Source organism: Bacillus rossius, chromosome 3 (genome assembly GCF_032445375.1).
Source record: "Bacillus rossius redtenbacheri isolate Brsri chromosome 3, Brsri_v3, whole genome shotgun sequence".
NCBI classification, from domain to species: domain Eukaryota; kingdom Metazoa; phylum Arthropoda; class Insecta; order Phasmatodea; family Bacillidae; genus Bacillus; species Bacillus rossius.
Window position 1 is genome coordinate 111,028,442 of NC_086332.1, and position 12,538 is coordinate 111,040,979.

At 36.4% G+C, this 12,538-nt stretch overlaps 1 protein-coding gene across 13 annotated transcripts in view; it reads right to left on the reverse strand.

Annotated features, from left to right (window-relative positions):
* The window catches only part of LOC134531133 (protein turtle), a 423,117-nt gene that overhangs the window by 209,856 nt on the left and 200,723 nt on the right, over window positions 1-12,538 (reverse strand). For all 13 annotated transcript variants that reach the window (XR_010074944.1, XR_010074945.1, XM_063366727.1 and 10 more), the window contains one exon: window positions 1,053-1,213. Coding sequence is in view for 11 of the 13 variants with exons in the window: in XM_063366728.1 (XP_063222798.1) it covers window positions 1,053-1,213 (161 nt within the window). In the remaining 2 variants the exon portion in view is untranslated. The remainder of the gene's footprint in view (window positions 1-1,052; window positions 1,214-12,538) is intronic.

Consider the following 12,538-nt stretch of genomic DNA (forward strand, 5'->3'; position numbering starts at 1 on the left):
TAAACTGAAGTGATGCATCAGAAATATAAATGTAAGTTTGCAAGAGGCTGCTGGAAGTAAAGTCTCTTGACTTTGTACCAGCACTATTGCTGATTGTTTAGGAGCTTGCTCGTGACTTCTGGAACATGGAGACACCTCGAAATAACAAAACCAGAATTCCGTGCCAAATGACTCCGGTGTATTCCGCTGATCGCCGAAGCGTCACGACCAATAAACCGTGACTCCATAGAGATCAAAATATTAAGATGAGTCTTTATAATGTAATGCAAATTTTTTTAATGTACTGAAGCATTGTATTTTGTAAAAGAAATTTGAAATGAGAAATTTGAAATGAGAAATTTGGAAATACATTTTCGAGTTGTATTGCATCAAGCGATTCAATTAAAAGACGCCATATTTGATTCAACAGTTTTTCTCAACTATTGTTTTTATATCAATGAATATTAAAAATGTAGGCTCTGTTTGAGCACAGCGCATCATTTAACGGAATGCCATGTTATTAATATTGACCGACTGCTGCAAATAGTTAATACTATGGAATAATAATTGGTGTTTAGCATTTAATTTTTCATTTCTTTTTAAGACTGACTACAACTGTAGTAACACTGTAAATAGACATTATTTTATGATCTTCCAAAACAACAAATAGTACAATTAAAAATATATAATAAAACTTATTATAATTGACGATGGTATATAAAATAATATTATTAAAGTTAACAAGCCGGGTAGTATCAATCTGACAACAGTGGTCGCCATTTACTCTGAGCTGCAAATTATTGAGAAACACTATAGTTAGAGACCGAAAAAATTCGCGTATTCATTTCGCGATTGTCTAAAATCCAAACTCCTCCACCTTCATGCTGCTTCAGTGACTGTACCGCCGTTTATCTTAATGCCTCTTGAGCCAATGAAACACCCTCATCAAAACAAGTATCGAATCACAAGCATCCCAGTGAGACAGTCAGCCAGTGAGCCAGTGAGAAGATGTCAATCGCCCAAGCATGTAAAGGATCGTGGAGTCTAACCCTGGCACCGGCCACTCTCCTCACCTGGAATGGCGACTACGGCGAGCAGCACGCAGACGACGGGCAGCACTTGTCGAGGCGGGATCGAGCTCAGGGTTCGACGACACCACGTGACCAGGGGGTCCACGCGCATGCCCATCCCTCTGTTTCCATAGTCACTGTTAGAGCTCGCGGTCCACCGGCACCTGCAACACACGGCGCGTCAGCCAGCCCTAGCGATGACTTGAGTTTACATCACATGCACAACAAATCATTACGAGTCCAAAACAAAATCATAATTCAAAAGTTTAAAATGGATCAGTCCAAAAATAAACGTGGATGGTGTTACATGATTGAAAACATATTTGAGATTCTCCTTCCAAATTTATATTGCGGAGAAAATAAGAAGCTTGTTCTTCCAATAAAACCCTTCCAACTCTATTTCAAATGTAGCTATAGGAGAAAATTTTACAGTATGACAAAGCCTTCAGTTGCAGAAAAGGCCTTAAGTAGAGTGAGTCGCGATTGTTCACCACCCGACTCAATCAGTTACAGACAGGGCCTTAAGTAGAGTGAGTCGCGATTGTTCACCACCCGACTCAATCAGTTACAGACAGGGCCTTAAGTAGAGTGAGTAGGCGATAGTTCACCGTCCGACTCAATCAGTTGCAGCAGGCTGTCGGGAGAAACCAAGGGCTCAAGGGTCTTCTCTCGTTACTTCATGTACAGATTTTGAAATACCCCAGTTTACAAAAAAATATATACCTATATTATTATGGCCACGTTAACATGGTCACAAATGTAACATGATCTGTAACACAACTTGCAAGGTTTCCAATCAAATATACTAGCAATATTCTTGTTATTTTCGTTCCTCTATAAGGGAAAAACAACGAATCAAAATAAATTTCAAAACTCAGACCCTCAACCACCACGACCACTACACAATCCCCCCCACCGGCGGCCGAACGGCTCGTCTATTGAAGACGCTGGTTGAAGAGACAACAAACATCCCACTCAGTAACATAACCAGAAACACGCACACTAAATACGGAACCAATCGATCGCACGCCAGCAAAACTGCAGGGTTCGAGTGAGTCGGGCTATTTCGCTATCGGAGACTGCGCGCTCAACTACAGCTGCACAAGCCAGCACAAGCGGAGAAGTGTGCCGTGTTGTTCTATTCGTAGACTTTTCCAGACATAGAATTTTACCGTGTATGTTTAATTATTGTGGTTGTACGAAATTGTAATGTATTTTTACTCACACAAGAATATAAACTAGTTTAAGTCCAAAGCTATCGCTGACAGGTCTGTATAAAATGAATATGCGCATACCAACAACAGACCAACCAACCGGGAACCATACTATTCACAACGTTGCCAATCACGCCTAAGGCAGTTTCCATATCAGAATGTATCCCGTCAGCCAATAGAACACGAATATGAATTTCCAGAAAATATTTTAAGAAACAGTGCGGGACCTTCGATCACCGATCGGTTGCTCGAAGATTCTGACTGCTTAAGCCCTGACGAACATCTCCTGTTGCATGAGTTCGCTCACTTCAGGAGTCTTGGTGTCGTAACATGTTGTATAATATTCCATCATTCTTATATATATAAGCAATTTCCCATAAAGCCATCATGCCTCTGAACAGCACCGATATTATCTGAAACACGTCACTGTTAGGTTACCCGCACACGGACAACTTTTCAAACACTAAAATATAACATACTGTTGTGTACGATAACTCGCTCAAATGCGATTATTTAGTTGGGGTATTCAAAAAATTGCACCCCCTCCTAGTCAACTATTGCCTGTAGAAATAGAACGTTTTAATTTAATATTTGGCAAGCTTCACGATATGTGTCACGTACGTCACCGTTTATTGTTCTCAATTTAAGATGTCGGTCCACGTATGTTGATTAACAGTAATCTGCATTGTTTGAAAGAATAGTGAATAGATGGCCTAACGTATCGGTCGAATACAAATAGGGATGTCCTAAACTGCTTACCTTATTTACGAAATTTTACTTGAAAATAAATCAATCCCGGCGTTAAAAAAAATCCTGGTAGAAAATCAGTTTCAAAGTCGGGATTTAACATTTTTTTAATTTTTTTTTTTCTTTTTTTCTTGATTGGAGCCGTTTCATTATATGGTCTAACCTTTCGCTCTGCAAATCGAATGCTTCTATAGACGACGTAGCTGCTCCGACAGCGAATTATAACGGCGGGTGCAGAAACAAGGTGTAATTCGCGTCAAGAAATGTAGTTAAAAATACTGAAGCAGATGCTTCTGCTTCCAGCCGCAGCGCAGCGCTTTTATTCCCTTTTCCCCTCTTCCCCCACCCCTCCCTTATTTTCCCCACTCCTGTCTTCTCCTTCTCTGCCCGCCGCTACACCAGCGCTCCTGGTGTCGTATTAGGAGCTGTTGACAGTCCATCGGGCAGCAGTATTGTCTTTCTCCGCGGCATTCGGCGAAGCTATGTTCAAATTTAACCTAACATTCTTGTTCGTGCGTTGTTACCGTGTCACTTGGTATATTAGAAATGGCCACTCGTATTAATTATGTTCAGTTTTGCGTCCCTGTTAGTTTTTCTCTTTTCTATGATTAATTTTGCTTCGTCGAGTGTCTTGTTACCTTGGTCAGGCGACTGTGTGGGACTCTAGTGATGGCCAGCGACGCTAAAATTGCAAAATATAATAATTTTATCTAAAAAATAATCATTGCAATAAATATGATGGAAAGTCCTAAAATCATCATAGGCTTCTTGCCAAGCAGCCTCCAGTAAGTCGCTATGTCAGCCATCTTGAAAATTCGTAATAATTAAAATATACATTCGAGAAAAAGTTCAGAATTCAACAAAAAAATCACACATTAATTTACAGATTGAATTGTTGGATTCCTATCATTGCTTAGATCCTTGACCCATGCAAATATTTTAATTCTGTGTAAAAAATACTTATTTAATAAACCATGTTCAAAACCCTAAAAGAGGCTTAAGTTCCTCATATACCAGCTTCCCATAAGCCATTATGTTCAACATCTTGGAAGATTGTATTTATTGTCCTAGAAAATTCGAGAAAATTCCATAATTCATCAAAAAATATACTTATTTAAATAATGATTTACGCATTAGATTTCCGTACATGGTTTGATTATCGGCCAGTGATAAGGTTAACCAAAGCTTAAAATAAATGTTATATTGTTTCCTATTACCTTTGGTGGAGTTTATTAATCATTCGAAAATCATCACTAGACAAAATACTTGTCATCTGAATTAAATACGTTGTCGCTATGCCTAACATGGAAGTCTAATTTTACGATACTTCGAATACATTCCGAACCGTTCATGTAAAATGCTATACGTATAGGCCAAGTGTCTTCGGACCAGAGATCAGGCCATGATCAATGTCAGTTGTATAGACCAAACATTTCCGAAGCATGAGGCCAATCATGTCCTGAGTACAGACTTAACGATTGACAATGAAAAAAGGAAGCACAATCGGAAGCACAATAAACGAAAAGGAAGCACAATTGGAAACACAATCAACGAAAAGGAAGCACAACTGGAAACACAATTAACGAAAAGTAACCACAATCGGAAGCACAATCGACAAAAAAAGGAAGCACAATCGGATGCACAATCAACGTAAAGGAAGCACATTTCAAAGCACAATCGACGAAAAGGAAGCACAATCGGAAGCACAATCAACAAAAAAGGAAGCACAATCGGAAGCACAATCAACAAAAAAGGAAGCACAATCGGAAGCGCCAGCAACAAAAAGGAAGCACAATGGGAAGCACAATCAGCGAAGAGGAAGACAACCGGAAGCACAACCAACGAAGAGGAAGCACAATCGGAAGCACATTTTAAAGATAAAATACTTAATTTTTCTACTTAAATCTACTTTCAATAAATTAATATATACACTTAGTATTTCATTTAATGAGTTTTTAATTACACAAAGTAGTTAAGTATTATTAAATGAATATATTAAAAATATGTAAAATGTTATTAAATACCATGTATTAACTTATGTATTAACTTATATATAATACAAATAATTCCAAATCCAAGGTAATATTCACAGATATTCACGGTTGACCTCGCATTACCGTACTTATGGCTGAGCGCTGCGCGCTCACTGATTTCTATCGCAAAAACGGTTGAGCGCATGAAAAAAATGTTTCAAAGACAATTTTTCGCAAATTTTATGCTCTACTATTTTTATAATAGATGTTAACATTATTAGAGCAATAGAAACCGAGATCATCGCGAAAAAACTGTTCTTTTTTTTTTACTTTTGACCTTGAATAACTTACGACGAAGACGACTACATTATCTTTCTGTCAAGCAGATTATATGGGATTATTGAGTCTTTAAAGTTTTAAAACTTTCTTTAGCCCTGATGTTAGATTTCACTTTCTATCTTTCATACAATATTTCAGCAAACCACAGAGAAAGTATGGTTAAAATATTAATAACTATTTTTCTTGGCGTAAAAAAGCACTATTTTTAATTTTATTTATCTCCTCGCGTGTTGTTTAGACAAATAGCGATATTTTGAGGTAATTCCCCTGCTCACCGCATAACGGCGCCACCAGCGTGGCCATATCGTGTCGGGCCTACTATCGTTTTGAAGTGCATAGTTTTTTTTATTATGGCTTTGCGACTTCTATTAGTATAATTTATATTCAATAACTCCAGGGAACATTCAGGGCGCGAAGGGCGTGATGACGTCATAGTCGCGATGCTCTTCCCGAGACAACGACAACTAACGGCATCTGGGAGGTGAATTCTAGCACATCTTTAAACTATTATTGTGGCTACGCTGACTGTGGTTGATCTGACATATTCAGATAACAATTTGAAGTAGTGTGCGGGTAAGGTCGCCCTTGCCTGGTCTCAGCTACTGTAGCCCTGGTGAAGCAAATGAAAAAGAGGAAGGAGGCAGCAATGGTGCTATTTCATTTCTACGACCTAGGCAGCTCACAACCGATTTTTTCTCTCTCCCCACTCTGGTAGTGGGCTGTGGGGGCTGTGAGGGGAAGTTAAAACAAAATGGCGCGCACAGCAACCCTTCGACCTCCCTGCTCTCTCAACCCCTCAACCCTCCCCCCCCCCCCCCGACCAAAACCCTTAACTTTTAGCCCCTCATCGGTGCGACCGTCATTTGAATACACTTGGCATTTGCTCGCTAGAGCAGTAGGGTGGTAGCAGGGTTTGAATGTCAAAACGCTTACAGCAAAATGTCAGCGGGAAAACAAACAAAAAAAAAAAAAAAAGGAAAGGGAAAAATATGAGATTAATTTTATTACATATTGTGAACTAACTAACCAATTCCGACTTGTTTCTGTTTCCACGTAGTTAATAGCCAATCAATATTGGCATTTTTAATGTTTAAAGGGAAAATTTAATTAAAATTTAAAATCAGTAAAAAAAATTACCGTTCAACTACAATGTCAAAAAACGAAAATTTAAGCATAATATTAGAAAAACACTCTCGGCGCGGATTTTTAAAGTTAATATTTATAATGAAACAGTTTGAAGCTTCTGAAACATTCTAAAAACTTCTGGCGCACTCTCGAACCTTTACAAACAAAGAAAACTAACCGTTTGCGGAATATTCCAAAATAACCGATGAAAAAGTTTTGCATATTTCATGCAGCCAAAATGTCAAAAATGTTTTCTGTTAAGTAGAGTTTCTTTTCTAGAATATTCTAAATAATAATGACATGGCCAAAAGATGGAAACTGAGCCCAGCGCTGGTAGCCACGTTGTTTGCTGTACCGTTCGTGAAAACTCACATGAAAATAACATACCAATTAACTCCCACAAACTCAAAATTAAATCAGTTCAATTTCCCCTTGCTCTAAGGATTGCAGTTATAAAAAGGTTTTTGACAAAAGATTTACCAATAATTAAAATATTTACAACAATTTTAAACGGAGTCTATATTGTGTTTACTAGGAAAGCAATGATTATTTTTGCGACCACATTTTGGTCACACCTTCCAGAAGGATTCCTAGTTACAAAAATTGTTTCAGACATAAAAGTTTTAGATAATATTTGGAAAATTTACAATAACTTCAAAATGATTTGACACTAAGCTTCTTGAGGGAGTTATTTAAACTTTTTTTCCCTTCAAGTCCTATTTTTGCCACCACTTGAGTTAACGGTTCTTTTAAATTAAAAACCCCTTCAAACTAAGGTTTTTGATTCCAGATTTAAAATGTATAATAACTTGAAACATATAAAATACTCTTATATGTTATATATTAAGAAAGTTATACTGATTTTACTTTTAAAAAATCCCCATTTCTATACCTTTAGACCAATTTGGCTTTTAAGTATCAGCTGGAAGTAATTTTTATAAAATTGCTGCAATTGGCGGATCCATAATTAGTGTTATTATGTATATATAATTATATATAACTACCTGGGATGTAAAGGACACGGTGTCAATTTTTTTATGAAATAAATTTGAGACCGCATCCATGATATAATTTTTCGCTCAGGACATTGGTGTAGAGCACATTGTTCAGTAAACTATAAAAAGCAAAAATAGGCATGTCCAGTTTCATTTGGAGGTAAAAAATACTATAAGGATATGAACTTGAAAAATCTGCTTTCTGTGAAATTACAATTATGTGACATGGTGTACTTCACCTCTAGGAAAGAGATATAGATTCAAAAATCGAAAACTTTCGAGTTGATGGTTTCAGAGTATAGGAATCATGAAACGAAAATCTAGATAAAACGTTTCCGGAAGTCACATACCATGGTAACGACTATCAAAGGGTACAACGACGCCAAAAGCTTTAACGTACAGACTATATTTTAACGTGTTTATGAATAAAGAAAAGCATTTCCGGACCTATGTTTACCGATGTCACTGCTTCCGCTACCTGTAGTATGCATCTGTAACCTAAGATTTGACGCGTATTTTATAAACACTATGTATAAGCTGCAGAATAACCAACAATTTCTGCCTTGCAAAAACTGTAAACATCTATATTCTATACTACAATCCAACTGTAGAACGTCGTGCCTGCGCATTGAAAGTATTTGGCAAAAACTGATTGCGGGTGATGTAGGGAGTGTAACAGAATACAATAAGACTATTTTTTAAAACTTTGTTTGTCTGTTAGTCTGTTTGAACACGCTAATCTCCAAAACTACTAAACGACTTTTCATGGGGTTTACACAGGTAACATGAGCGTAGCTCGGGCCAACATATAGGCGTTATTTAATCAAAATCGGCTCACGGAAATATATATAACGTAATTTAAAGTTTTGGGAGTCTTCTCAGATTAGTGCAGTTGTTAGAAAAGTAAAAAAATGGAGCTTCATTAGTTAATTTTTAAAAGGCACTCTTAGAAGTTTCCGGATGTTTACCTCAGTGACACGATCATCACTGCTTAGTACAACGAAAAACCAATATATAGGGCTGTTGGTATTTTTACCTCAGTGACAGAAGTATTTTCGTAAGTTTACGTCAGTGACACAATTAAGCGAATTTACGAGCACAAACTAATACTGAATTTACTTGGCTAGGAATAACGGATTTACTGATTTCGCATTGTGTTTTGGATATCAAAACCTGCGCAAAATTGCTTTGCTTCTATCGATAGGTAACTTCTTGACTAGGAACAACTACCTGTTGCTGGCCAGCACCCGGCCCCTCCACTCGCCTCGGTGCGTCGAGGCGTCAAGCACGCGTGCACCTGCAGGGGCTGCCACTCCCTGTGCCCTTGTGGGTCGTCGGGCGACCAACTCTGGGCGGCAGCTTCCCCATTCGCTACACCCACGTGGCTGCCGCGTCTCTGCTGTCTTCCCCGCGCTTTCACGCGAAGGGAAGTCAGCAAGGGCATTTTACAGTTTTCAACGAAAGCGTATTGGAATTTTCCTGGCACGCACCATATTTCCTCCAGTCAAATCACTCCCATTTTTCCTTGGACCCACAAACACTTCGCCTGTGTGAGACTGACTTCAGAGTGGAGGGGCTGTTGTCTATAATAACAAAAAAACTAACTTATGCATTCCAGCCCACAGAACAAGGAGGGACATATAGAAGTGCGACTCTGTGGAAACTGAAACCATGTGACGCTATCTGTTGGGTGGGCTCATAACTACTACTACAAAAAAAAATTCGGGATAGTGGTTCTAATACAAAGTTAATTTTACCTAATTGACTAGTTGGTTAGTAAAAGTGATTTAAACTGTGCGAAAGACACTTAATGCTGTTTTTTTTTAATTTTAAAAAGTCATGTTATATATAAATAAGTATGAGATGCAAAAATGTCTGGTATGTCACACCACAAAACACGTGGCTACCAAAATATATTGAATTTTCACTGGTTTGTTTCCCTGATAATAGCTTATGCATTAGTTTTCATAATAAATGTAGCTATGTTAGCAATATATTATGAAAGCTACTATCTAGCGGGCGGACCCAAAACTACTTCAAAAACCTAGGTCTCGGTCTGCAATTAGAGATTCTCCCCCTGGTCCAACCTACTCCAAATACTAACGCGAATTCGTGCATTTAAACATGTTGTGCCAAATTAGCATTTTATATTTATTGATTTGAACAAAAGTGATCATTTGGAGAGTATTTTTTTTTGTATAAATAAACGTACATTTCATTGTTTGCACTGATATATAAGATAGATATATTTGTAAATCGTAAACCAATTTCGCGTGAGGATGACATACCTATATATAAGCGAAATACCACTTACTGACTCACTGGCACACTCATAACAATTCTCCGGAACTATAAGACCCACATATGCTAAGAATGTATTTTACGAAAATCATCTTTCAAGGGGAGTTGAAAGGCGTTAAGAAAAAAGTTAGCGTTTTTCAACAATAAGTTCTCAGAAATTTAGTTTTGACAATATTTTTTTTTGTCGCCCGTGGCAACGGCTATTGCATTGTTGTATTTGCAAATCTTTATTGGACTAATAGAAGTCTCTTCACGATATGGTAACTCCGGGAAACACTGGGTTCTGCAGCTAGGATAAAACATTTGTTTAAATTTTTAATACACTGTATTGCAATCCAAGAAGATGCCACAAAAATTTCAAATTTTTTGATTAAAATTTTATTCAACCACTTCTAACTGACAATTCACAATTCAATTCACATTTCATAAATGAAAAGTATATGGAATATACGCTATTAATTAATGTTATATCCATATCGGTTGATAAAGAAAAGCTTGCATTTTGCACTACCTCAAATTACACAGCCTACAAGAATATTCACATTTTCAATTTGATTACAACTTATTTTTAATTTGAGTCAATGTGATATATTCTAATAATGAAACTCAAATATAAAAAATTACATTTTAAATATTGCCTATTTATTTAACATATTTATCTTAACTAGTCCAGCTTCCATTTTTAAATGACTTCCAAGAACTTTAAATTTTAAGATTCTACTGAATCACTGATCAAAATGAAGAATTTAAATCAAAGCTGGCATTTAAATTTTACCTAGGGACAGCCAAATACACATGTAGTCTAAAAGTCATGGGGTTTATTTAAGAGATCATTTAAAGCAATATATGGCATATAAATGTAGGGTCTGTTCCCAATATTTACCGAGTAATTCGAAAAATTAGAAAAAAGTCGAAAAATCTAATAATTCAGAGGTTAACACAGTGATATATTACCAGGCCACATTGTTTACAGTAGAGCATCACATTTGCATGTAACAATATTACAAAACGTGTTCAAAATGTTTCCATCTACTATTACATTTGGCCGTACGCTTATGTACCATTGTATTTCTCCTATGTGGGTGCACGCGCCTTGCCTTTGATTATTGTAGCGGCGTTCAGTTTACGTGTTTCTGAAGTACTTTGGTTAATAATGTCCTTAATTCATTTCCATACGCCACAATCTGCTCATTGTAAGATATTTCCAATTCGTGTAATAACTACTACTGAGACCTCGCGATGTTCCGTTCTTAATGTAGTTAAGTAAGTTAGTAGCTATTTACTTATTATTAGAACAAGCCAAGGAAACAGTTTGCAGTAAAATACTACCAACCTAGCAACCAATATTCAAAAATTATATTAGGAAAAAGTCCGAGAAAATCTATAAATTAAAAATTTAAATACGTTTCTATCGATACTCACACATTTCCATTTAGATAAAAATAAACCCATAAACAAAATACAGAAACAGTTTTAAGTTAAATAATACCAACAACATATATTTACAATGCAATTTAAATCTACTGACAAAATAATACAAAACGTAGATAATTGTGGAAATTTTTTCAAAGTTAACGGGACACGGCGTGCTTTTTCGTCAGCTCGATTCAGCCTTTCACACTTTTTCTATCAACATATATTTGTGAATTTTGTACATTAATTAACATTCTTTATTTTTAAAATTAAATGTGTGTAAAACCCTTTTTTTATATACCCCATAACCTCTTTGTTATTTTATTTGTAAATTTTAACACCATCTTTTGGCGATATTATGACTAAAACATAAAGCATACGGTAAAAAAATTGTTTAATGTATGAAGAACTTTCATATGATACTCCACTTGACCTGATTAACTCATTTTGAAATTTTACCTCTCCCCCCCCCCCCCCTCCCACCGCAACCAAACCCTTTGACACCAATATATCAACAACCCCAAGATCAATTTAGCTCATATACAAACTTGAAAATTCTATTCGTCCCACATGCCTACCTACCAGATTTTATGACGATCCAATCAACTGTTCGAAAGTTATCATAGGACAAAGTCTCATACATTACATTACATGCATGCATACATACATACAAACACCGCATCGCCGAAGTTGATTTGCAAACCTCGCTTCCCTCGGTCAACAACGTCAATATTGGTGATAGGACCTACATTTGTATGATATTTGGCTGAGAATGATGTTAGGACTAATCTTTGTGAGTGGCGGTAAGTCCTCGTGAATCATTAAGTACTTCGTTGCTGTTAGGACGGGTTTTTCATCATTAATCCCGTTGTTCTTAGGAAGGTTTAATATAGGGTATTAAAACACAAATGAAGTAGTAAGTGATGTTTCATAAACTACATGCGGTTAAGCATCGCATATTATGCTACAAAGCATGAAATTCATCACATTATTACGTCTAAAACATAAAAAAATCCCTACACTCGCGTAAACTAATTTTAACCCTTTTTTTCCTTATTCGAAGTTTGTCACAACCCATTTCAATGTTGGTCAAAAATTTAATGGTTATGACGTCATTGAAAACTTTAGGCCTACTAAAGCAGCTTTTCTGATTACAACGCTTAGTTAAAAAACAAATTTTAAAATTGCACAACAAATACTTATAACTAAGTAATTATATATATTTATATAATAATTGAATTGTGAGATGCACTAAAACTCATACTACATTTAAATTCTCTATCTTACATTGTGATGCATTATTATAGCAATCTAAATGTACAGATTCAGTTAAAAACAATTCCATTAAACAATGACATACAAACTTTGAAGGCGTGACAGGT